The sequence below is a fragment of the Hippopotamus amphibius genome, chromosome 1, assembly GCF_030028045.1.
Source record: "Hippopotamus amphibius kiboko isolate mHipAmp2 chromosome 1, mHipAmp2.hap2, whole genome shotgun sequence".
NCBI classification, from domain to species: domain Eukaryota; kingdom Metazoa; phylum Chordata; class Mammalia; order Artiodactyla; family Hippopotamidae; genus Hippopotamus; species Hippopotamus amphibius.
Genome location: NC_080186.1, coordinates 26,607,423 through 26,635,035, shown reverse-complemented (window position 1 = coordinate 26,635,035; position 27,613 = coordinate 26,607,423). Strand labels below are relative to the sequence as shown.

Sequence of the window (27,613 nt, the reverse complement as noted above, 5' to 3'; positions counted from 1 at the left end):
CAACTCTCTAGAAAATCACATGATGTTGTGGGTGCATTTTGGGTGGGAGGGAAGGGTCTGTGGTTTTCATTAGTTCTCAGAGGTACCCAGAACTCCCTCAGAAAGATGTAGAAACCCTATTTTAATAAAATAATGCAAAACCTCTTCAAAAAAATATACATCTCTCTACAGCAAGGTACTGGTCTCCTTTCCAAGATTCCCTCAGAGAAGGATGGGTGTGTGACCCAAGCTGCCTCGGAGACAGGTCACCAAATGTCTGCAGGGGTCTGGCCCTTTGTGTTCTGCTCAGATTTCCTGTGGACAGATGTCCTAAACTTCAGGGGAGGAGTGGGCCACACTCACATCTCCTGGATCCTACTCACTGCCTTCAGCAGACAGTCCGTGGGTACCATGCACCCCCAGCCATCGGTTCTGACCACCCACGTCTGAGCCTCTCTTCACTTTCGGTAGAAGGCCTGGTCTTTCTGAGTGTGTTGCGGCTTCTTCCTCATCATAGGGACTGGAGCAAGGCTCACCTTCCCATCTCTTCCCTCTGTAGCCAACAGCAAGTTCATGCTACAAGCACAAGTGGCTGGTTTTGAATAGCCAGGGGAGGCTGGAACTCAGGAAAGAGTGGGGGAAAGCCTTTCGCCTCCATAATTCAGACAGTAAACTGTTCGCTGGGTTTTGAGTTTGCTTGTTTCCCGGGAGCCTCGAAGGCTCATGTGGGGATGCTGTCACCTGCTCAGTCCTCCCAGGAAGAGAGGGCACTGGATGGGTTGGGGGCGGGGGCGGTGAGTGGCTCACCGCTGAGCTTGCAAATTCCTGGAGGTCACCTGCGCCTTATTTCGGGCTGGCTGATCATAGGGGACGCAGCAGGGTTTGCCATACATGTCAGAGGCTGTGGTTCGGTGGCTGGACTTCGCCATGGCCTCGGCTGTCCCGTCCAGCCATGTCCTCATCCTCTGCTCACTGAGCGGTGTCAGTACTAAACGAGAGGGTGGGAGAAGAGGCAAGAATTTGCAGTGCATCCTTAACATGCTGCATGGTGGTGTGTGGTTCCCATGCAGTGGTTGGCAGGGCACTCTGGGATGGGGGCGGTCGGTGTGCAGGGTTGAAGAAGTAGGGCCTAAAGAAGGTGGGTGCTTAGCTCAGAAACCCTCAGTAGGGATGGGTCATGGTGAGGCTGGTTGCCAACAGATAAACCAGCAGGTACAGCTCAGGGTTCCTCTCTCCCTCCTGTCCCATGGGGATCCTGGAAGCTCCAGTTTTCTCTTTCCTCCCCCCTGCTCGCAAAACACCGAGGCTCAGGGAGGCAGGGGCTTGCTCTGCTTTTGGAGATGGCATTTCCATCTTATTAGCCCAGCTCGAAGGGTCCTAGGCTGGGGAATGGTGGTGTTGCTCAGCTGAGGATGTGAAAGCTTTGGCAGGGAAAGCGATGGGAGTCGGAGACAAGCGTCCAGTGAGAGTAACTGGCTTGAACCTGGCAGTGTGGAATATTGGAGAAAGGGAGGCTGTCCAAGAGGCCTCGCGCTCATCGCCACACAACCAGGAGGGTACCCGGTCTCTGGCTAGAGCTTGTAGTCCTCCCACATGCCCAGGTTCCCTTGGCCAGCCACATCCTGAGATACCTGGAGATTTGGACAGGTTTCCAACTATAGAAATGAGCTTCAACTCAGGTCTGAAATGAGACTAAATGAGTCGAAAATGGAGCTCCCCACTGCCCCACGTCCATCAGCTCACCTGCATCCTCACAGGCACCCAGGCCAGGAAATCCCTTGCCCCCTCTCCCCATGCCCTACTCTTCCACGAGCCCTGGTGATTCTTTCTTTGCTACGTCCATTCCCATCACTTCATGTGTGCCCCACTACCAGGCTCTTGCTGTCCTTTACCTGGATGAACACAAAACTTTCTAACTCATTTCACAGTAACTGGCCTTCCGCTGAGCAATCCAGCTCTTACAGTGCCCTTCCCCATTCAGGACTCTTCTCACCGTCTTTAAGATCAGACTCATCAAAGTCTGACCTCTGAAACTTCACCTTCACTCTTCGATGTCACTCACCACCCTCCCTCCTGTTCTGGCACACTGAACAATTTACAGCTGTGTTTCCATGTCTCTACCTTGCTCCCTGGGCCCATCTGTCTGGCAGAAATGCCGTTTCTCTGTTATCACATATCTCAATCCTACTATCTCAGAAGAGCCACGTTAAATGCCACCTCCTCCAGGTAGCCTTCCATGCTTCTCTCAGCAATATGAGATGGGTGCTGTCTCTGAATCTCCCTGTAGCTGCCTCTTTCATCACCTCCCCATTGTGGTTCTGTAGCTTCTTTCCATAGTTCATGTCTTCACTGGATGGGAACAGTGGAGTGGTCATATCTGATATCTGACATTGACATCTCCCATGGTATCCAAATAGGGTCTTGTATACAGTGGGTGTTCAATTAATGCTTGTTGTCTATCATGTGCAGGAATGAGTGGGTGAATGAGTGAGTGATGGGGAACATTGCTCATATTGTGGGACATTGAGTGGATGGGAGGGAAATGGGCCAACTCAGGGAATGTTGCTCTAGATTCCCCGTCTTCCCTCATCTAAAAGTGGTTGTTGGGATCGTGGGGCTGGTGAGGGCTTGATTGGAACTCCAGCTCCTGGTCATTGGCAAGCCCAGGACTCCAGAGGTGTGAGGGCATTCTAGCCTCACAGCATCTCAAGAACAATGAACTGCAGGGGCTGGAGGGTTTCCACCTTCTCCACTGGAGACGGAAGAAAATTGACTTTGTGTGTATCCGCCGCCCTTTGACTGAGCTTCTCCTTTAGCCTAGAGGACTGTGCACATGGCTTTTAAAAACAGGACTCCGGTGTTGGCAAACGCGAGGGCATCACAGCACCTGCCAGAACTACCACAGGTGCCACCTCGGTGCCCTCGGCTGGCGGCATGGGCAGGGAATACTCTGGTTACCGCTTACTCTGCATTGAGAACTGCCTGCTGGGAAGAGGTTTCTCAGCAGAAATATCTGTGTTTGAGCTCAAATCCCTGCTTTGAACTTCAGACTGCAGCTTTCTCTTGCATTCTTTACCGTTTCTGACCACACATCCACCTTTTATTTAACTTTCTTTGAGTCATTTCTCCATTGGGGGCTGAGGTTGGGGGGCTTATCTCATCTAGAGTTGCCATCCGCAGACTGGAAGGGTGGGGAGGTCACCAGGGGCCGTGGACCATCCACCTCTGGCCTCTGGTGTGGGATGAGGGAACGGAGTGGTTGTTGGTTTGGGGTGCCTCTGAGCCCACACGCTCTTGATGAATTTCACTTGGACTTTGCTCCCAAAGGAATTTGTCAAAAGCAGCCCCCCATCTGCACCCTCGGGAAACCCGAGCCCAGGAGACCCCAGCAACCCCACAGGCCCCAGCAGAGCAGGGCCTCTTTCTGTCTCTGCATCCACTTCCCACCCTCAGATCCTTCCCTGACTGGTGACCTCCTGTGACTACCCATCTCTGTATCTGCTGTTTTTTGCCTTGTAGTAACTCAGGTTGGTGTGTCCCAAGGGCATAATATGTGTCCAGACCCTGGCATACCTGAAAGGGGCAAAAGACTAGGCTCGGATTTCAGGTAAGATCTGTTTGGGAATGTTCTTATTGCAAGAAGGGTGGGATGGCCTGGCAGGGGGGGAAGGCAGGGGCTGGCCTTCCTAGAGGTAAACTGGAGAGGACCATGTGCACATAGGATCACTTCCTGGAGAAGAGCTTTGGCCTGTAACGTTCTCTCTTAGTCCAGTGCTGGGATGAGTGCCCACGCCTTAGGGGGAGGTGGGGTCTATAGTCTGCCAATGTCACCCCGCAGACCTATACCCAGGGTACAGAGGGCTGCCATCATCAGGAATGACGTGCCAGCAGGCAGCTCACACCTCCTGTTGTCTAGGAGAACCTGATGGTGCGTTTTGTAAAGGTTCTAACTATTGAGGCATCTTCTCATAATCTTCCACTTTCATGCAAGTTTGTGGGTATCATCCCCCCACTCTCAGCTGTCCTCACTGATGCTTATCTCAGAGGATTGTTGTTTTGCTCACAAAGTCACCTTTTACCTCAATGCTAAAACCATTAAACGGTCCAGAAAAAGAAGATGAAGAGCAGGTGTTCCTTCCAATGGAGGTTTGAAGTGATAAGTGATGGAGCGAAGATTAAGGACCAGAGGAGAGACGACGTTTGGTGTGGTGCTTCTTTGTGGGACTAGGAAGGACAGGAAGGACTGGCGGGGTGTGGGGGAGGGACCTGGAAGGCCCGAGGGTGGGGCTCACGGACTTACCTTGTCTCCCAGGTTAGGATCCAGCGTCCAGTTCACCTGCAACGAGGGCTATGACCTGCAAGGGTCCAAGCGGATCACCTGTATGAAAGTCAGCGACATGTTTGCGGCCTGGAGCGACCACAGGCCGGTCTGCCGAGGTGAGGGTGCCCTGGAAAGCGAGGCTGGCCAGAAAACTGGGCTGGGAGTGGAGGACGGAGCCCAGCTCCTGACATTGGAGTCCGGGCTCTCATCCGGACTGCGTCACCTCACTCTCACTTCTCCCCACGCCTCAGATTCTGCATCCATTTACTAACGAACTCAGCGCATTTATTTAGCACCTCCTGTGTCTCCAGGCCTCTAGAGGAGCAGGAGATGATAGAGAAGGGAAAGAGAGGCGTGATCCCTGTCCCCGACAGTCTAGTCAGGGAGTCACACATGAGCAGGTTGCTGGCCCACTGCACCAAGGTATTACAGCTACGCCTAGATCAGAAGGGAAGTCACCTTGTATCATGTCACCTTGATTCCCTCCATTATAGCATACAGGCATCCCGAACCCTCCATCTCAATGCCCTTGTTTCTTTCCACATACTCACCAATAAATAGACCTGTCACTTCTGAAAGAATGCTCTGAGCTATGCAGGTGTAACGTGGGCCATGGCCTCAAAGGGCCTCTCTGTGGGATTCCTCTAACCCAACATCTGGACATCTTATTCTCAAAGGCCCTGCCATCCCAGCTTTCACAAGGACCAAGGCTGGGCTGGCCAAGTCCCCATCCCCAGGTAATCTTAAAATATCAAACCGGAGTGTAATTTCTTCATTAGGACAGGACAGCAGCTGCTTCTATGGTAGCAGAGCCCCTAGCCTTATCCTCCAGGGCACCGCTAGGCAGCTTTCCATGACCTACGCTGTGTGTACCTCTCTTCTTCCATTGTTTGCACACATGACCAGGACTCAAGAGTTCTTGGTGCAACAGTAAGGAATCACTCTAGAGTTTGTAAACAAAGACAACAGTTGCTCTTTTGAGTGCCCCTTTGGAAGATAAAGTGTACTACCCACTAAAGTTGTATTCCAGATCCTTCCTGTTTAAGAAGCAGAGTTCTTTGACTCTCTCCAGACACATGCATGAAGATGAAATTCATGCAGAGTGAGATGGATCCAGGATAAAGAACTTAGACCACTGCTGCACTGAGGAAGGGGCAAATTGGTGCTGAGACCCACTCCCTTTTTTTTACTGTGTTGATAAGCGCTCTGGAAGAGGGTCATGAAAATGTCTCTCAAATAAGCCCTAGATTTATTCATTCTCACTCAACGCTGAGGTGGCCACGATCCACAATCAACAATGCGTTTTGCATCTCCACTGATTTTAGTTATATTATTTCAAAGATTCCATTTAGCTAATATTTTTCTAAAAAATTGAACAAAAGAAGAGTTATTGTGTATTAGCTTTGTCACCAGCTTGTCACCACCTGGCCATGGGCAATATGGCAAAGCCTCTATTTTCCCCACCTTACTTTCTTACTTATAAATGTAGATTACGGCTCCTACCCTACCCATCTTGTGTTAATGGGAAGGTCAAGTGGAGTTGTGGATATGGAAACACTTTATGAATTGGGAAGCGCTGGGCAAGATAACAAACATCCTCTTGCTAGAACATAAGCTCTACAGGGCAAGGACGTCTGTTTTGCTCACCGCCTAGAATAGGGCAGGGCCCATAGTAGGTATTCAATAGCATGTATTGAATGGATGATTGAATAAATGAATAATTGACTAGCACAACTTTCCATTTCGAGGGAACCAAGACACCAGCTGAATAGACAGGCATAAAGTTATCAAGTCTGAGGATCAAGGGACCCTTTGCCTGTCTGTCATTTCAAAATTCCTTTTGAGGAATTTGAACAGCATTGCCTTCAGGCAGTGGTGGGATCTGATCTCTCCCTGAGACCTTTGCTTTTCTTTTTTTTTTAAAACTCTTTATTGGAATATAATTGCTTTACACTGTTGTGCCAGGTTTTGCTGTACAACAAAGTGAATCAGCTGTATTTATACATATATCCCCATATCCCTTCCCTCCCGCAGCTCCCTCCCAACCTCCCTATCCCAGCCCTCTAAATCATCACCCATCATCGAGTTGATCTCCCTGTGTTATGCAGCAGCTTCCCACTAGCTATCTATTTTACATTTGGTAGTGTATATATGTCAATGCTACTCTCTCACTTCGTCCCAGCTTCCCCTTTGCCCCCCACCCCGTGTCCTCAAGTTCATTCTCTACATCTGCATCTTTATTCTTGTCCTGTCACTGGGTTCATCAGTACCATTTTTTTTAGATTCCATACACATGTGTTAGCATGTGGTATTCGTTTTACTTTTTCTGGCTTACTTTGCTCTGTATGACAGTCTCTAGGTCCATCCACCTCACTACAAATAACTCAATTTCATTCCTTTTTATGGCTGTGTAATAGTCCATTGTATACATGTGCCACATCTTCTATATCCATTCATCTGTTGATGGGCATTTAGGATGCTTCCATGTCCTGGCTATTGTAAATAGTGCTACAATGAACATTGTGTTACATGTTTCCTTTTGGATTATGGTTTTCTCAGGGTATATGCCCAGGAGTGGGATTGCTGGGTCATATGATAGTTCTATTTTTAGTCCTTTAAGGAACCTCCATACTATTTTCCATAGTGGCTGTATCAATTTACATTCCCACTAACAGTGCAGGAGGGTCCCCGTTTCTCCACACCCTCTCCAGCATTTATTGTTTCTAGATTTTTTGATGATGGCCATTCTGTCTGGTGTGAGGTGATACCTCATTGTGGCTTTGACTTTCATTTCTCTAATGATTAGTGATGTTGAGCATCTTTTCATGTGTTTGTTAGCCATCTGCATGTCTTCTTTGGAGAAATGTCTATTTAGGTCTTCCACCCATTTGTGGATTGGGTTATTTGCTTTTTTGGTAATAAGCTGCATGAGCTGCTTGTATATTTTGGAGATTAATCCTTTGTCCATTGCTTCATTGGCAAATATTTTCTCCCATTCTGAGGATTGTCTTCTTGTCTTGTTTATGGTTTCTTTTGCTGTGCAAAAGCTTTTAAGTTTCATTAGGTCCCATTTGTTTATTTTTGATTTTATTTCCATGATTCTAGGAGATGGGTCAAAAAGGATCTTGCTTTGATGTATGTCATAGAGTGTTCTGCCTATGTTTTCCTCTAAGAGTTTTATAGTGTCTGGCCTTACGTTTAGGTCTTTAATCCATTTTGAGTTTATTTTTGTGTGTGGTGTTAGGAAGGGTTCTACTTTCATTCTTTTACAAGTAGCTGTCCAGTTTTCCCAGCACCACTTATTGAAGAGGCTGTCTTTTTTCCGTTGTATATTCTTGCCTCCTTTGTCAAAGATAAGGTGCCCATATGTGCTTGGGTTTATCTCTGGACTCTCTATGGTGTTCCATTGATCTATGTTTCTGTTTTCGTGCCATACCATACTGTCTTGATCACTGTAGCTTGTAGTATAGTTTGAAGTCAGGGAGCCTGATTCCACCAGCTCCGTCTTTCCTTCTCAAGATTGCTTTGGCTATTCGGGGTCTTTTGCGTTTCCATACAAATCATAAAATTTCTTGTTCTAGTTCTGTGAAAAATGCCATTGGTAATTTGATAGGGATTGCGTTGAATCTGTAAATTGCTTTGGGTAGTATAGTCATTTTCACAATGTTGATTCTTCCAGTCCGAGAACATGGTATGTTCCTCCATCTGTTTGTATCGTCTTTGATTTCTTTCATCAGTGTCTTATACTTTTCTGCATATGGGTCTTTTGCCTCCTTAGGCAGGTTTATTCCTAGGTATTTTATTCTTTTGGTTGCAGTGGTAAATGGGAGTGTTTCCTTAATTTCTCTTTCTGCTCTTTTGTTGTTAGTGTATAGGAATGCAAGAGATTTCTGTGCATTAATTTTGTATCCTGCTACTTTACTAAATTCATCGATTAGTGCTAGAAGTTTTCTGGTAGCATCTTTAGGGTTTTCTATGTATAATATCATGTCCTCTGCAAAGAGTGACAATTTTACTTCTTCTTTTCCAGTTTGGATTCCTTTTATTTCATTTTCTTCTCTGATTGCTGTGGCTAAAACTTCCAAAACTATGTTGAATAATAGTGGTGAGTGTGGGCATCCTTGTTTTTTGTTTTTGTTTTTGTTTTTAAAGTGGAGGTTTCTCCTCCATCTTCCTTAAAGTGGAGGTTTTCCTTTAGGCATCCTTGTCTTGTTCCTATTCTTAGAGGGAATGCTTTCAGTTTTCACCATTTAGAATGATGTTGGCTGTTGGTTTGTCATATACGGCTTTTATTATATCGAGGTAATTTCCTTCTGTGCCCATTTTCTGGAGAGTTTTTACCATAAATGGATGTTGAATTTTGTCAAAAGCTTTTTCTGCATCTTTTGAGATTATCAGATGGTTTTTATCCTTTAATTTGTTGATATGATGTATCACATTGATTGATTTGCATGTATGGAAGAATCCTTGCATTCCAGGGATAAACCTGGAATCATGGTGTATCAGAGGCAAGAGACTCAGATCCACACACCAGAAAGCAGGCACCAGACTCTCCCATCAGGAAGCATACTCAAGACACTGGACCAACCCCACCACAGGGGGCAGAGAACAGAAACCAGAGGAATTACTTCTAGGCAGCATAGGGAAAGGAGACAGCAAATACTATAAATTAGACAAAATGAGCAAACAAAGAAACACCTTGCAGGCAAAGGAGCAAGATAAAAACCCACAAGACCAAATAAATGAAGAGGAAATAGGCAAATTGCCTATTCAGAGTAATGATAGGAAAGATGATCCAAAATCTAGAAAATGAAATAGAGAAAATACAAGAAGCATTTAATAAGGACCTATATGAACTAAAGAGCAAACAAGCAGTAATGAATGACACCATAACTGTAATTAAAAATACTCTAGATGCTATAAACAGTAGAATAACTGGGGCAGAAGAATGAGTAAGTGAGTTGGAAGATAGAATGGTGGAAATAACTGCCACAGAGCAGGAAAAAGAAAAAAGAATAAAAAGAATGGAAGACAGTCTCAGAGACTTAGGTGACAACATTAAGCGCACCAACATTTGAATCACAGGCATCCCAGAAGAAGAAAAAAAGAAAGCGTCTGAGAAAATATTTAAAGAGGTTATAGTGGAAAACTTCCCCAACATGGGAAAGGAAATAGTTAATCAAGTCCAAGAAGCGCAGAGAGTCCCATACGGAATAAACCCAAGGAGAAACACACCGAGGCACATATTAATCAAACTAATGAAAATTAAACACAAAGAAAAAATATTAAAAGCAGCAATAGAAAAGCCCCAAGACCTTTTCATTGGAGGCAGGTTGTTCTCTTAATAATGGTGGTTGTTTACATGAATAAGCCCAGGGTGGGGAAGGGCTGGTGTTTCAGAAGAAAGTTCACAGTCAAGTAACGTGCTCATCTTTTTCTCCAGACGTGTCATGTGCCCCAGTCAAGTGCCTCCCACGATCTTGAGCCACTGGACTCCGCATTCTCTGCCACACTATTGACTAAGCATTGGGCCGGGCTTTTTCACATCCATTCTTATCCCATCCTCTGCCTTAAATGCTGGAAGTGGGGGGAAATCCTGGGAAGCAGAGCCAGACAGCATTGGGTATAAATCCATCCATCACCACTTTTTAGCTGGATGTCCTTAGGCCTGTCTCTTCACCTCTCTGTAGCTCTTTTCTTCTGCTAAAAGGCAGTGATTATAGAACGTTGCTTTATGGCATTACTGCGAGAACTAGAGGAGACAGTGAACATGAAAGGGCTGATTTAGAAATGACCCTAGTGGGTCTGTGAGGCTCGTATGCACACCTGTTTAGTTTAAACTGCTGAGCACTGTCGGGACATAGCTTCCCCATGCCTTGGAGCACACCCTCAGCCTCTAGTGGCCCCAGATCTTTTAGAAGCTTGTTTCCTCACTGTCCTGTCCAATCCTGTTCCAATAGCACAAGTTGGGAGGCACACAGACTTTGATCTAGAGGCCAACTCTGCCACCTGCTAGCTTGCTGGCCCTGGGCGGGTTCCTTCATCTTTTTTAGCCACAGGGCCCTCATTTGTGAACTGGGAAAACAAAACCTCCAGTGCCTAGTGATTGCCAAAATTAAAAAAGCCATTTTATAGAAAGTGACCAGTGCCGGCAGTGGTAGAGAGGGGGGTTCTAGGGCAGGTTCACCTTCCTGCCACTCTCTCCCTTCTTTTTTTTTCTCCCAAGGTCCTTGTGAGGGAGGAAGAGAAAAGCAAAGCTTCCTGAGTTTGGACTTGGGTGATCTGTCCTGGGCTTCCCTGAAAGCAAAGGGATGAGATAGATATTAAATTCAAAGGTCCTTTAATTTTGGCAGTTTTGAAAGTTTTTCTTTTAAAATCTCTTATTTTTAATTAGTCACAATTACTATTCTAATTGTGATTTTTTTTAATGGAGAGTTTAAGTGAAGCCCACTTTAAAAATAGAAAGGGATAAAACTCTTTGAATTCCACAAGAGCTCCACTAATAAGCAGGCTACCAAAAGATCACAGTCTGAAAAGGATTCACCACCACACAGAGTGATATTATTTTTCATCTAATGCATTTAAAATATAATTTGATTTTAAATATTCATTTTCCACATAATTAATTCTACTCAACCATGGAACCCAGCAAATGATAGGTTCTCAACAAATATTTGAGGACAACCTGAATGAATCAGTGATTGAAATGAATGAACAACGTGGGACTGTGCCCTGATGTTGGAATTTGAAATTAGTTATTCACTGGCCTTTTTTTCCTTGCCCTCCCACCAGAAGAAATAAGCTTCTTATTTGACTACTAGACAATTTTGATTATCCAAGGGAGACTGAGGACAACATGAAACGTTGTTGTACTGTTACACTAATTCTATTCAGGCCCAGATACAGGCAGTATAATATAGGGCTTGTCAAACTTATTTTACATATGGAGCCCAATATTTTAAAATAAGCTTTTACAGAAGTTCCATAAATAAAACAGATGCCGTAGAGCTTCTCTCAATGGAGTAGGGGCAAGGGGATTTGGAGTTGCCCCTTCCTCACCACTCCCAGCAGCCTCTAAGCCACTTCCAAGGAACCACTGGGGCTCTGGGGAACACAGTTTTTAAACCACTGATGGAGTGAAGAGGACCAAACTGACAACCAGGAGATCTGGTTTCTTCTGACCACAAATTGGTGTTGACAGAGGACAGGGATGGAGTACCAGATGCAATGCAGTTCCTGGGTCACAGAGTAGATCATTAACAGAAACCCATATACTATTTTTTTTTTCCCTAGGATAAAAACATTTTTTGGTAAATAGAACACCAGACTCAGGACTCAGACACCTAAGTTCAAGTTCCAACCTTGCTAGTAACATACCCTATGGCACAGGGCAAATTACTGAAATGCTCTGACTCTTCTCCTTCATTCTCCTAAGATGGGAGTGAAAGGTGGGAAACAGTGCAGAAAAAAGTTGAATTCAATGCCGTGAAAATGACACATGGCTGTCTTCCGTCTTGGATCAACTTCCTGGGCTTTCCCCTTAAACATTAATGTTGTTCAGAGATCTGTCTTCATCCCCCGCCCCTCCTCTCTCCTCCCCTCCTCCCCCCATCCCTGCCCCATGCTGCCCCCACCTTCCTCTTCTCTCCTCTGTAGTTATTCTCCCCTGGGCGATGTACTGACTGCACTAGAATACATGCCCCATTGCTCCCTGAGTCCCTTACCTATACATATGTACTAATGATAAAGCTCCCACTTATTAAGCTATTTATACTTGTATAAAGCAGTACAATAACCATTTTTCAAAATTTCTTTACAAGGAAAGAGGCAATATCCATATTTTGTGTTTAACTCAAGCTTGGAGTAGTCTGCCAACTTGTCCAAGGACACAAAGCTAATCTTTTGAACTGGATTCCACCCCTGACTCCAAAGGCTCTATCCTCTTTCTACTTGAAAATTGCACCTGGACATCAATTCAGAGTCAATACGCTAGATGGAACCACAGAGAACAACCTCTCCCCCTCACTTTTTGCTAACATTTATTTCGAGCTAATCGTCAGCTCAAAGAAAATTTTCAGGAACTGTGCAACGTGTTAGATATTCTTTGCCCAGATTTAAGCAACTAGTTTTAGAGAGTTAATGGATAAGATGGATCAGGTAGAGAGGTAGGAGAAGAGCCAGAGGTGTCACAGAAGCCTGTGGATGTGAGTTTCACAGAAAGAGAAGGGTCAGTAGGGTCAGACACTTTAGAGAGGTCGAGTACAACAAAGACCAGAAAGCAGCCCCTGGGTTAAGTGGCTCAACTAAGTGGTGGATATTTGAAGTTGCCCCTATAAGGGATTTTCAAGAAAATGGGACAAAGGCGAAGGAGAGGATTGACTGGGCCAAAGCTTCCATTACGATGGCAAGCCACGAATCTGTGGTTAGTACCACGGTTCTCCTGGCAGCCACATGGCACCTAGGATTAGAAACAGAGAGGACGGATGGTAGAATTAATCCAAGGCAGATAGGAGAGTGTTACAGGAGCTGCTGGTGAGGGTCTTGAGGTCCAGACTAGGTAGTGAGAGAAGAAGAGTCAGGAGGGGATGGAGAGATGGAGAGAAATGAGGGAACCTGGGGTCTGGAGAGGCCTAGAATTTAGGCTAGCAGGTGCCTCGAGACCAGAGTCACTCTGCTGGATGATATGCATAGGCAGCAGGGGAAGGAATGGGGTGATGGAGTTTAAGATCTCACAGATGGACTCTCCTGGGTCCCAGCACGGCAGACCCTGGGTGTGGCCATGGACGTAGTTGACCTTGGGCAGGGGTGCCTGATCTCAGAAGGAGGGGCTGACCTCTGAAAGGCGGAGGAGCCATTCCTCTGTTGGAACCAAAAGGAAGAAGAGGAGCACATAAGCAGATGGATTGCAGACTCGGGGGATGAGAGAGAGAGAGCGCCTGCCAAATGTCCTCTGTTTCACCCACAAAGACTGAAGCAGGGTCATCACCTGAGAGCTGAGACTAAGGGGAAGCGAGGGGAAGCGAGGGGAAGGACAAGGGGTCTGAGGGCTGTGCAGGAGGCGTGAAAGGGTCTTTGAATGGAGTGGGAGAGTGAGTATAATAGGGCTAAATGCCAGAGTTGCTGGGCGGTGTCCAGGACTCTTTGAGGTGGGTGGTCATGAATTTATAGTGACACCAATCTTCCTACTCACGTGATTTTCTCTAGCAAAGCTTAACTGCACGGGGAAGGGCTAGAGAGTGTAGGCGGAGAGGTTCAGCCACAATTGTTGTCTTCGGGGCCATCATTTAAAGGAAAAAGGAGCAAGGGACTTAGATGGATTTGCAGGGAAATGGTCATAACAGTGGACCACGGGGTCTAAGTTGGGTAAGAATGGAAGAGAAGACAGGGAGCTGATGGTGGAGAGAAAGTTGGCATCAGTGGAGTGAGATACAGATGAAGGTCAAAGAAGAATTCCTCCAGGAGGTTAGCAATTGTTCGTGGAATGAAACACTGGAGGGGAGGAGAAAGCTCTCCACCACAGAGTACTGTGGAAGAAGCAGTGGACCCGGGATGGGGAGATGGGTTTCAGTCATGGCAGGGATTGGAGCAGGAGGTTCTGAAAGATGTTACAAGCCACAAGTCAGTGTTTATTTGCCTTAGAATTGGTGGTCAGGAGGTAGTTCCAGGGAGAGGACTGTGGAAAGGATGGGGAGGAAGGTCAATAGCAGGAGAAGTGAGGGAAGCCAGCATGGAGCAGGGTGGGAATAAGATCTGGGGAGAAGATAGAGGACCAGAGGCAGTTGCACCTGGAGCAGTTCCCTTTTTGGTACCAAGTTGTTTTGATGCCAGGACTGGCTGTGGGTCTAAATGGTGTCTCCCTAAAGTCCCCTAGAATACTGCTTCTGTTATATGGAGTAGTGATGTTCAGAGGAAGAATAGGACTGGCGGCAGGGCTTGGGCATGGAAGGTCCTGGGAAAATCTCCTGAAAGTTACCCAGCAGGGCATTTGATGGGAAAAGGCAAATAGAGAAACATAAACATGTGTTTATTCATTTATTCAGTCACTGTCTGAGCAGCTACTATTTTGCCAGCCCGTGTGGGTCACAGCGATGAGCTATCCATCTGTTGGTGCGATCCCAGGGGCTGGCTGCTCAGGGGGAAGTCTGTCTGTCCGCAGACCCCCTGACCTTACCCAGACAGCAGTGGGGGGAAAGGAGCTGATGCTCCGTTCTGAACCTATTTTTAGGTGCTCCATGCTAACTAACTGCAGATTGTAATATTTTAATTAAACCCCTTTAAACCCTTAAAGTGGTAAATGCCTTTTTGACCTGTTCTCTCTAATTACCTTTAACACATTTCAACAAACTGAAAATACCATCTAATTTTTGGAAACAAGTGCAGGATAAATTAAGTCTGAAGCTGAGGACTTTTGGCAGCAAAACCTGAGTCTCCAGAATAGGTGTAAGGTGGTGCTGATAGGGATTTGTAAGGATTCCCTGCAGAGCTAGTATTCTGAATACACAGGTCCCCTTTGCAAACGTGGGCTGGGATCAGGGTTTTGGTTTTGATTATCTTATTCTAATTGGTTTAGTAATGTTGTCAGTGTCAAGTGTGGTCATGGGGAAAAAATCCTATAGAGAAACTTCAAGAAACGTAGAATAAAGATCCTCGGTCTTGAGAAGCCTTGGGGATAATGAGATGGAATGAACATGACATCAGAGTGTGACAGTCCCAGCTCCCCTTTGCTAAATACTGACAATGTCCCAGGTCCTGGGTGAGCCTTCATGTCCAAGATCTCATGGAATTTCATCCTCAGCGTGCCTCAGTGGGGCAATATCACTAGTCCCATTTTATAGATGAAGAAGTAGAATCAGAGGGGTTTTGTAACTTACCAGACATAACCAGCAAGTGGATTTAAAACCCAGAATGCCAAGCTGGTAAACCCCACAGCCTGCTCTCTCCTCACCATACTGTGCAAACTTCAGGCCCAGTTGTATCAGGTATAATCAGTGAATGTCAGTGTTTCTCAGCACAGAATCGCAGGAACAATTAGACAGGCAGGAGGGGAGAGGAGGAGAGGGTTCCCACAGGACTTTATTCAAACTTGATGCAACACTTGAGCTCAGAAGGAGCAAGAAGATCCTTCAAGTGCAGGACTGGGACAAGCCACCAGAAGGAACCTCCTCAATGAAGGCGATGAGCTCATAGAATAGAAAGAGCAGTTCTGACCCCGGGTCTCTTGTAAATAACCGCCTGACAACACTTGCTCCGCTCAGTTGTAACTGTTTTCACATCCGTTCCCTCCACTCGCTGGTGACCCTTCAGAGAAAAGGGATTGTGTCTTAGACATTTTTCTCTCCCCACACTCTGCCTGGCCTATAATAGGCACTCGATGTATGTGGGAATGAAGGAGCACAGGAATAAGTGTGTGAAATAAGAAGAGATTAATTATGTCTGGGAGCTGAGAAGCCTGCTTCCCAGGCCCTCCTAGGAAGGGTTTCCTGGGAAAGGTTTATCATGGCCCTGTCCACACACACACAGGCGTTCTAGGATATTTTGCCCCATCAGAGGAAACCAGGTTTGACACCACTTTCATTTTATATACTTAGGCTTGTTGAGTTTGCTCACTGTTTCTTTACTGTTAGGCACTTTGCCTGCAATTAGGATAAATTGCCATGTGGGCAGCAACAGAACAGGCTCATAGAACTCTTTATTAAAATAGCTGAGCGCTAACATTGAAGAATGAAGTGGCTGGAACTAAAGAACACATTTTTAAAGAAGGCAAACACCTAGATACAATGTAGTACCTTAACTGGTATCAATCACTACTTAATCTAATTAGTTTAGAAGCTATTTTAAAGAGCTTAATTAGATTAAGCTGTGATTGATAACACTTTATATCTACTTGAGGAGAGCACTTCTTCTAATTCACCTTGAATCTTTATGTTTCCAGTCAAAAGCCTATTTCAGGCACGTGCTGAGTGTGGGGGAGGGTTGGGGAAGTGCTTTGTTGTCCCTGAAATCACTCTGGGTGCCCGGCACCAGGCTGAGCCAGGGGCCTCAGCAGAGTCCTTGGGCTCAGACACGCTGATGCCTAGTGTGGTGGCCTTGACAAGGACACCCTGAGATTCTGCTTCAGGAGGCCTGAGAGCAAATGGGGGAATGCAGAAAGGTCAGCAGAACAGGAGGAGGGCAGCTTAGCAGGCCCATAGGTACCTGGGGTCCACCTAGCTTGAGGTCAAGGTGAGTAGTACTAGCCCACACCCTCTGGGTAGAGCTGTGCTGCTAAGTTGCAGTGGAGTCCGGGTAGGGGGGCTTGCTTAGCCTGACTGTGGAAGTTCATCATTGCCTACAGAGCAGCGGGTCAGGGCATGTGGGGCCTACTTCTCCCCCAGTGCTCTGGGAACTGTGACTTCCAGTGAGCCCACTGAGAACTATGGGGGAAGGAAAGAGGAAGTAGAAGGTTACATCTGGGGTGGGATGTGCAGACTTCAGTCTTCTGGGCTGGGGGCAGGAGGTGGGGATGGGAACTGGTCCTAGTCTAAACTAAAATGCTTGTCTTCCATCTCCTCTCTGCAGCCCGCATGTGTGATGCCCACCTTCGAGGCCCCTCGGGCATCATCACCTCCCCCAATTTCCCCATTCAGTACGACAACAATGCACACTGTGTGTGGATCATCACAGCACTCAACCCCGCCAAGGTAAGGCTCTTGGGATGGATGGGGAGTGTCCTGTGGGCAGGACTGGATTGGGGACAGTTGTTCTACCAGAGATTTCAAACCTGGAACTTTGTTGTGGTAGATTCTCTGCAGACAATTATTAAAAATTGTTTTTACTAAATATCAAGTAGACAAAAGACATATTTGTAAAATATAAGTAAGACATAAAGAACATCAATACTAACAAACACCTGTGTAGCCAGCTTCCAGCTCAAGGAGAAAAACAGAACAAAACAAAACAAAACACAGATATCTTAGTAATGTGCGTCCCTCACTCACCTCATTCCATTCCCTACCCCTCGAGTCACCTTTACCTCAGTTGTGTGCTTTATTATTCTTCTGCTTTTCTTTATAGTTAGCACATGTGTGTATCCCTAAAAACACAATGTTTCATTTACCAGCATTTGAACTTCATGTAAATGTGATCATGTTGTATATAGTCTTAATCAGCTTCATTAAAAATTATGTCCTTAAGATTTATCTATGTTGTCATGTATCATTTTACACTGCTATATACATCTTTTCACATGTTCATTTTCCATTTAGTATTTTTCTTCCTGTGAAGAGCCCTTTGTTCTCTAATAAATTTTATAAGTATCTTGCCAAGATCCACAAAATAGCCTATTGGAATCTTTATTTTAATTATACCAAAACTACAGATAAATTGAAGAAGAACTGATATCTTCATGATACCAAGTCTTCTAGTCTATTAATATGTGATATATGTTTATTTACTTAGGGCTTCTTTAATGGCTTTCAATAAACTTGTGTAATCTTTTCCATTATAAATCTTGTATATTTCTTAACCTATTTATTCCTAAATATATTTGTTGTTGCTTTTATAAATCATATCTTTTAAAATTGTATTTTCTACCTGTTTCTTGCATGGTGGTAAGAAATGCAATTAATTTTCATGCCTTGATTTTTGTATATAGCAACTATTCCATAATAATTTATCTTTGGAGTTTTCTACATAAGACAATCATCATCTGCAAAGAATGATGGTTTTGTTTCTTCCTTTTCAATCTTATATCTTTGTTTCAACCTTTTTCTTGCCCCAACGTTCTGCCTAGAATCTCCAGTATAAAGTCAAATCGTTTTGATGATGGTAGGCACTTTTGCTATTGTTTGATGTTAAACAGAATGTTTTACTTCTTCACCATCAAGTATAATATTTGCTGAAGTCTTTTTCTTTTTAATTTATAGTTCCTTTCTAATCCTGGCTTGCTAGGAGCTTTCATTGTGAATGGATATTGACTTTTATTTAGCATCTTTCTACATCTATTGATATAATCATGTGATTTTCTTCTTTATTCTCCTGTGTGGTGAATTCCACTAGTTGGTTTTTCTGAGGTTAAACCAACCTTACTTTCCTGGGATAAATCCAACCTGGTCACTTAGTATTATCATTTTTAAACATGCCTGTGTTGGATTTGCTAATATTTTGCATAGTGATTTTGCTTATATATATATATATATTTATAGAATATATTCTCTCTATATATATACATATATACACACACACACAATGTACACATACACATGCACACACATACACACACACCCTTGCCAGATTTCTGTGTCAAGATATTGCTAGCCTCGTAAAATGCTTTGGAGTTTATCCTCTCTTTCTATCCTACCCTTGTTTTTAGTGTTCTACAGTTTCACTATCATATGTCTGGTTGTGGATATTTTAGTATTTATCTTATTTAATTTCATTAAGCTTCTTGAATCTATGGATTGCATCATTCATCAGTTTGGGAAATTTTTTAGCTGTTGTCATTTCAACTGTTGTCTCTCCTTTATTCTGTTTCTTTTCTGCTTCTGGAAGTCTGACAAGGCATGTTAATGTTCCTTACTCTATCTTCTTTGTTTCTTAACTTCTATCATTTTCTCTCATTCTGTTTGATAATTCTCTGTTCAATTATGTCTAATCACTGTTTAATTCATTCACTGGAGATTTATTTTGATTTCAAATATCATTATTTTTAGTTTATGAAGTCCTATTTAGTTTTTTTAAATGCTTTTTAAGCTTATTTTATAGACTCTTGCTCCTTACATATATTTATTTAAATATATTAAACATTTATTTTATATTCTCTGTCTATTAACCTAGTATATGAAATCTTTGCAAATTTCACTCTGTTGCCTGTTGTTTCTCACTTCTTGCCCCCAGAACCATGTTTCTTTCTTTGTTTTGTAATTTTTGATGATGTGGTTAGAATCATAAACTTTGTCTGTGGGAATTCTTTGAGACCTGGGTGGAAGCTGGTGTATTTGCTTCTGCTCAGTGCCTGGGGGAATTTCCATCCAGAAACCTCTTCAGACTAAATTCTCAGTATGAAGGTGTCATACCACCCAAGTAATCTAAAGGCTGAAAACCCATGTGGAGACAGATTTATCGTGATGGAGTCTCAGGGGAAGTTTTCTGTTTGCTGTTCACTCCTTGTCAAGGTCGGAGGTAAAAAAATTTATCTCCAAACCTACCTAGAGGGTAGCAATGCTGTATGAGAAGGAAGGTAGACTTATTTCTGGTTCATCTTCACACTAAAGGTGTAGCTTTAACTAGCTCAACTTTGTTCAGGGGTGTCATCTGAGAGTCCCCAATCTTGGTGGGTCCTGACCTTTGTCTCCTGCTCCCTCTTCTCCACAAGGCCCTGAAAACCAAACCTCTACTTCACCAGTTTTTAAAAATGCACTCAAGGCCAAAGCCAGCTTCATGCTCTGCATCACATTTTGTATCTCTACATTTGCTGGGTTTTAGACTCTGAGAATTCTCACTATACTAGTCTTCTTAGGTTTCCATAACAAAATATAGTGCACTGGGTGGCTTTAACAGGAGACATTTATTTTCTCACAGTTCTAGAAGCTAGAAGTCCATGATCAAGATGCCAGCAAATTTGGTTTCTGGTGAGGGCTCTTCCCAGCTCATAGACGGCCTCCTTCTCACTGTGTCCTCACATGGCCTTTCCTCTGTGCATGTGCAGAGAGAAACTTTCTGGTATCTCCTCCCCTCTTTTGAGGACACCAAACCCATTGGATTAGGGCCCCACCCTATGACTTCATTTAACCCTAATCACCTTCCTAAAGGCCCTGTCTCCAAATACCATTCATTGGGGGTTAGGGCTTCAACACATGAATTTTAGGGGGAATGAATTCAGTTCATAACACTTACTAACTTGTAAAAAGCTTTTTTGTTTTCTTTTTAAATTTTACTCAACATTTCAAAATTGTTTCCTCAAGAATGCCTAGGACCACAATACTTGGAACACTAGAAACAGATTTCTTCTGCAAGGCATTTCACAAAGAAAGATTCATATTTTATCAAACCATTTCATAATGAACCTAGTCATTGGAGAAAGATGCTTCAGTCACATGCGGGTAGAACTGGAGGCTAAACCAGAAGAAGTACCTAGTGCCATGAAGTTATTAAGTTGTTGACCAGATGGATTTATCTTGGGCATTGTTAAAGATGTTTATCTCTGTTTGCTTTTGAATCTAAAGGTGGGATACAGGGGGAAGTGCAGGTAAGGCCTGAGAATTTTCTGAGAAACAGTTTGATTTGCCCTCAGAAGGCCTAGCCTTGGCTGGTATGTAGAGGTCATTGGACCCATATTGGTCACTACCCCATGTGCCCTGCAGAAGGTCACCCCAACCCGTGAAGCCAGCCTCTCTGAAGGACACTCCCTAAGAGTCAAATTGTACAGAAGGGTGTTGTTAGCATCTCCATGGGTTCTTAAGTGGGCTTCAGCTTGTGCTGGGGGAGCCCAGAAAGGCTGAAGGGAGTTCCTCACTGACACCACCAGGAGGAGAGCCAGGGAGCATACAATGCAGAAAGGAGGGTGTAAGGGTAGAAACTCAGAGTCTAAGACTGAAGAATCGGATCTGCCTTCCTGCAGACAGCAGGGGAAATGCATAGTGTGTTCCTACCCCTATTCACTGGCCCACAGGAGAGATACAAGTGTGTCCAAGGACTGCCTGTCTGGGCACTTTGGGGACATCTCCTTCGGCAAAAATCACAGCCTCTTCACGTTCACAATGTTTTATGTGATGAGCATTTATTCGTTCATTGACCATTGGTGTGATCTCTGCCCTTGAGGAATGTGCACATAGGAGAGAAGGCATGCATGTAAATGTAAAACTAGAGTTTGGATAAGTGCTAATGGAGATGTGTCGGGTGCAATGGGAAAATCTAGGAAGGAGCCGCTAACAGGAAGGTCAGGGAATTTTCACAGAGGAAGTGACATTTGAGCAGGGTCCTGAAGGATGAGTAGGCTTAAAAGTCAATATTTCAGAGTGGATACATATGCAGAGGTACTGAGGTTTGGAACAGTCTCTTAGAACTGAAAATAATACATCATGCCTATATCAAGATGAGGCTGGAAAGGTCAGCAAGATTCAGATCATGGTGAACACACATGCTTGGTAGAGAGGCTGGAGTTTTATCCTGAAACAGATTTTTAAGGGTAGACGTTGTTAGGCTGTTGGTAATAGCAGTAATAGCTATCTCTTATTGTACATCTGTCATGTGCCAAGAACTGAGCTAGGCCTTCTGTGTAAATGACTTTCATTCTCTTCATAGCACAATTAATTAGATTTTTAAAAAATAAATTTATTTATTTATTTTATTTTTATTGGCTGCACTGGGTCTTCATTGCTGTGCGTGGGCTTTCTTTAATTGTGACAAGCGGGGGCTACTCTTCGTTGTGGTGCACGGGCTTCTCATTGTGGTGGCTTCTCTTGTTGTGGAGCACAGGCTCTAGGCTTCAATAGTTGTAGCACATGGGCTCAGTAGTTGTGGCTCGAGGGCTTAGTTGCTCCATGCATGTGGGATCTTCCCAGACCAGGGATCGAACCCGCGTCCCCTGCGTTGGCAGGCGGATTCTTAACCATGCATCACCAGGGAAGTCCTACAATTAATTAGGTTTTAAGAGACCCATTTAATGGATGAAAAAACCGAATCATGGACAGGTTGAAGGTTAAGAAACTTACTCATAGCACATAACCAGTAAGTAAGTGGCAGCACTGGGATTTAAACCCAGTCTTCCTGAGTCCACTGCCCATGAACTTCAGTAGCTGTGCTCTGCTGCTGGATAGAACAAGGTCTTAGAGTAGATGGGAGGGCTTGGTACCGGTAGCACTGGGATCAGCCTTGGGAAGGATGAGGGCCACTCTTTCTTCTGAGCAAGAGCAATAGCAGAAGGGTCTGAATTTTTGAAAGATTACTCTGGCAGCAGTGGAGATATTAGAAAGGGATACTGGGGGGAGTGAGGCCAGTTAGGAGGCTGAAGCAGTTACCCAAGTAAGAAAAATGGGGTCATCAACCAAGGCTTTGGAAACATGGAAGGAGAGACAGATTTAAGAGGAATTTAGGGAATGGGAGGGGACTTGACGGCTGGTTGGATGTGAGATGGTGGGAGAAGCAGAGCTCTCATTCAACATTGTGTCCCAAGTGACCACCATAGTGCCTGGCATACAGTAGGCACTCAGGAAACATTTATTCAATGAACAAATAGATGATGACTCAGTGTTTTCTGACTTGGACCAATGGGAGGATTTAAAAGGAAATACAAGAGGAGAAACAAGCTTGGCAGCAGTCAAGAGGAAAGCATGTGCATTTGAAGTGCCTGTGTTTCATCCAATGACACTTGAATACGCTGGTTGGAAACTGGATAAATCTGAGTTCAAGAGAGAGGTTTGGGTGTCATTTCATCAACACACAGTTTGGAACAGAAGCATAAGGAATGGACAGTCCTTCTTGGAAACAGCAAAGAGAATGCGAAGATTTAGAATGGATCTGGGAACACAGTCCTTATAGATGAAAGAGATCCAGGGAAAGAAACAAAAAGAGCAGTTGACGTGCTAGGAGAATCAAGCTGCAAAAGCAGGAAGAGTTTCAAACCAGGATGTGTCTGACAATGGTGATGCTGAAAATGTCTTGTTGGAAAAGGCCAGGAGGGACTTCCTAGGTGGCGCAGTGGTTAAGAATCCACCTGCCAATGGAGGGGACGCGGGTTCGAGCCCTGGTCTGGGAAGATCCCACATGCTGTGGAGCAACTAAGCCTGGGTGCCACAACTACTGAGCCTGCGCTCTAGAGCCTGTGAGCCACGACTACTGAGCCCATGTGCCGCAACTACTGAAGCCCACGCACCTAGAGCCCATGCTCCCCAGCAAGAGAAGCCACCATAATGAGAAGCCCGCACACCGCAACGAAGAGCAGCCCCCGCTTGCTGCAAGCGTGCAGCAACAAAGACCCAACACAGCCAAAAAATAAATAAATATATAATTTTTTTTTTTTGAAAAGGCCTGGAAAGAGATTGTTGGCTTTAGCCTTGGAAGAAGACCTTTCAGTGGATCTTTGGGGAGCAGAGACAGCAGAGGGATGGGGAGTGAATGGGTGGGTGGGGTTGCTCCAGAGGCCAAGCATGTAGACAGTCTTTTTGACAACTTCATGGTGAAGTGAGGAAAGAAGGGGCACATGAAGGAGGTCGAGTGGACAGAAAGCTTTGGGCTACTTAGGATGTTTGTTTAGGATATTGGGATTTTGCAGGCTGAGGGCAAAGCAAGCACACAGAAAGAGAATGAAGATGTAGGAGAAAGGATGGTGAGTGAAGTATCTGGAGTGAGTGAGAGGCAAATTGGACTGAGAATGCAGGGGCTCTTTTCACAAGGAGCAGGTGAGGAAAAATGCTGTCGTGAGAAGGAGCTGAGCGTTTTGCCTGCAGGGGTGTAGGATAGGACATGTGCCCCTTCAATCTCTTTATAATCGTTAAATGATTACACATCCCCGGCACCTGTAGGTGTGGGTGTGAGGACCCTTCCAGGCATCCCCCTTGGAGGACCTCTCCTGGTTGAGCTTAAGAGGGAGCTGGGAATGCTTCAGGGACTAGGGGCCTCCAAGGGCAGTTAGAAGGTCCGAACAAGGTCCAAAAATGATCTGGCGTGGGAAATGGCTGAGAATCTGTGTCAAGATGCCAGCCTTGACCAAGCACTATGGGCTGTGCTGCTCCACAGTGTGGGAACAAAAACTGACAGTCTCATTGCAGAGGCAGGTGAAGGCTCTGTCTCTCCTTGATAAACTAAAAATAAAACAATGAAAACCACCCTGTCCACCCTCCCAGAAGCCGGGCAGATTTAAGGAAAAGAGAAAAGGCGATTCAGAGCAAGTGATGCTGCCCTACTCGGTACACAGCTCCACATTCTCCCTTTGATTGGGATGATCTGGAGAAATGGGAGCCCCGTCTTGGCCAGTTGGGCTGTCTTAGTTGTTGTAGTCATTCTGTCCACGGTACTATTTCCCAGATTTGGTCAATCATCAGAAATACCTGGAGAGACTTTAAAGGCACAAATTCCAAAGCTCTTTCCTCAAAGATGTGATTCAGTGGATTTGAGATGGGAACCTGGAACCTATATTTTTAAAGAGCATCCTGGTGGTTCTGACCAGCCTGGCTTATGTGATAAATGACAACCGTCTTCCCTCCCAGAGAAGCACACAGGGCCCTCCTGCCCCCATCCCCTCAGGCAGCCCTGACTTCAGCCACACTGAACTCCTGATTCATAGACACAGATGGCCCTTTAAGACTTCTGTCCAGCACATCCTATCCCAGTGTGCCTTCCCTTCTCCTCCAGGCAAATCCCTACCCATCTTGGAGACACAGTTCAGATCCCCACTCTCCAGAGATGCCTTCCTAACTGCACCAGGTCTTAGTCCTGCCTCTGTTCCTCCAGCACTTCATCAGCCCCTTCTGTTTGCATACAGTCATATTGCACTGGGTTAGGAATCTCTTTCCCCCATAGCTCATGAGAGCCCTCAAAGCAGGGGTGGCATTTTGTTTCTCTCTCCTGCGGTTTGCACAGTGCCCGGCACAGAGGAAGAGCTCAGCAGATGTTTGAATACATTAATCACTGACGGAGGACACCTGTCTCTGGGTCAGGTAGCTCCTCAGGTATGGCCCCACCCTGCTGGGCCCCAGAGCCTCCTTCTGTTAGGACCTTTCAGCTCAGCCTCAGGAAGGACGTGGCTGATGACATTTCCGTGGTCAGGACTGAAGCCCATGCCTGAGTTGGTGCCCCATACCTGCACACATCTGCCTTTCTTTCACAGCTTCTCAGTATGAACTCAAGACATATGAGTCCATTTGCATATGATCCTCACTGGATTTGATCAGGACTGTTAATCCACCTGTGCTAGAAAAGAAGTAAAAGACAGGCAGGAGAGAAAGAGAGAGACGGGAGGGAGAGGGAGGAGGAATCAAGGGAGAAGGAGGAGGCTGGGAGAGGGAAATGAAGGCGCATTTCATGAACTTCAAAGCCAAAGAAAACACCGTTTTGATTATTCACTCCTTGGAGATTATCAGTGTCACTTTTCCCTTTGTAGACCCGAAGAACTGAGAAATAACTCTCCAGGCAGCCATCACTCCCTCGTGCAAATGTCAGGAACCCACGTGTTGGCCCATTTGTTCACTCATTTATTCATTCAGCAAACATTAACTCTCGTGCTCTCTGTGCTGGGCCCCGTGCGAGATGCTGGCTGGTGATCAGAGAGGTTTTCCCTAAGTGCCCCACAGCTCATTCCTCATGACTGCGTGGCTCTAGAGGGACCCTTTCAAGGCTTCCTCCAAGTCCTAGCCCTGATCCCTTTCCTTTTTACAGTTGTCTTCAGTTCCCAGCGTATCTTGGCATTCCTCTTCCCCTGGAGCTGGCCGTGGCCTGTCCCCACAAGCCCTCCTCTATTCTTGAAGACAAGACCTGCTCCCTCCTCTAGCCAGGATTTTGTGCCCCCCGCATTTGCCCTGTGCCCATGTTCCCCTGATTTCAGCACTCGTCACACTGTGCTGTGTTCCCCTTGTACAAGTGTGTCTCCTCTTCTAGACTGTGAGGTCTCAGGGCGGTGGCCAAGTCTGTCTTGCTTCTGTTGCTTCTCCAAAGCCCAGCACTTGGCAAGGGCAGATCAAATGTGGAATGACTCCTTCAACCAGAGTGAATGCATGGATGAAAGGGCTTACTACTCTCAGAGCCACCAAACCTAAACCTGAGATAGTGACCAAAGTTTCAGAACTTCTGAAAGTTCTCAGTCTCTGCCCCTGGGCTTTCTTTCCCAGCCTCCTCAAAAGTCTTCCTCAAAGGTGCTGGAGGCCTCTCTGCTTGAAGTCCTGAGGGTCCAGATCAGCCCTTCCACCAGCCTCCCCTCCTCCCCACCCCAAGAGCTAGTTCTCCAGCCCTGCCCTGGGCCCTCAGCAAGACCCAGGCAGGAGTCAGCATGAAGGCCATGCCCAGGGAAAGGGACTTCCCTTCCTTTCATGGCGCTAATAGGCTCTCCACAGCATTAGTAACCTGAGGCTGGAGGGCAGCCAAGATCAGCTTTCAAGAGCTCAGAAAAGTGCTCTGGGGAGGAACAGGGAAGCAGGCCTGGAGCAGAGAGTTGTGGATGGGGCTCTGACTGGCTAGGAAGGGACAGGGGCAGGCCATGGAAAACCTAGGGTTTCCATGCCAAGAAGCAGAACTTTATCCTGAGGGTCAAGAGTTGATGAAATTCTCTGCGGTGATGAAAGCCTTTCTTCAGAACCCATAGTCATTAGGTTCTGATTGGCTGTGAGTTGCAGAAAACTCCTCCACAGAAGCGTAAACAAAACACAGATTATTTTCTCCATATCCCAAAGGTCCAGAAGTTAAGACTCCACATCTAGTTTAGCAGTTTTCTCAGTGTCTCAAGCACCTCCTATTTTTCCCTCTGCCATTCTTTGTATGTGGCCCTTGTCCTCATGATCACAAGAAGGCTGCTCAACCTCTATCCTCACATCTGTATTCCAAGAAAGCAAGGAGAAAGGTGGGAAAATGCCCTGAGAACTCCTCAGCTCATGTCTCATTGCCCAGAATCTTGTCACTTCCCTATCCTAAGCTCTTAGGTTAGCCAGGTACATTGCCACACTCTAAACAAAGCCAGCATTCTATTAAGAATGGGTAAATGGTGGGAGGGACATTAAGTGAACCACTATGTCTGTCACAGAGTCCCAAACATGAACTAGATCAGAAGGAACTGCTTTGGTTGGAGCAAGACCCTGCCCACTCTGGCTCTTTTCCCACCTTTGTTTGTGCCCCCTTAGTGTCTTTATGGAACCCCCTGGGGTACCTGGGAACCCAGTTTGAAAACCAGTGCTCTAGGCCAGAGGTCAGCAAACTTTCTGTAAAGAGCATAAATATTTTAGGCTTTGAGGACCATGTGAGGTTTTTGTTGCACATTCTTCTTTGTAGTGGTTTATTTATTTTTTAACCCTTCAAAAATGTAAGAACACTTCTTAACTTGAGGGGACAAACAAAAATAGGACATAGGCCTGATTTGGCCCAAGGGCCATAGTTATCCAACCTCTGCTCTAAGGCATCGTGGGGCACAGAGTTTTTGGAACAGAGTGAAGGATGGGCCGCAGAGGGCAGGGCCCAGCTAGGAGGTGGTTTTAGAAATGCAGTCACTGGAGAAGACAATCACAGTCTACATCCCTTGGGACTCCAACTTCCTAAAACATGCTGAGAGCTGTCAGATCCTCTGGAGCCTCACTGAGACCATGGGCACAGGCTGGCAGGACTGGGATCCCTGTCCTTTGGCTGGTCCTGGACAGT

At 45.5% G+C, this 27,613-nt stretch overlaps 1 protein-coding gene across 2 annotated transcripts in view; it reads left to right on the top strand.

Moving 5' to 3' along the window:
* CSMD2 (CUB and Sushi multiple domains 2) overlaps nt 1-27,613 on the top strand; it is a 629,134-nt gene that overhangs the window by 319,561 nt on the left and 281,960 nt on the right. For both annotated transcript variants that reach the window (XM_057744228.1, XM_057744218.1), the window contains exons 8-10: nt 3,499-3,586; nt 4,292-4,416; nt 16,859-16,980. In XM_057744228.1, coding sequence (XP_057600211.1) covers nt 3,499-3,586; nt 4,292-4,416; nt 16,859-16,980 — 335 coding nt within the window. The remainder of the gene's footprint in view (nt 1-3,498; nt 3,587-4,291; nt 4,417-16,858; nt 16,981-27,613) is intronic.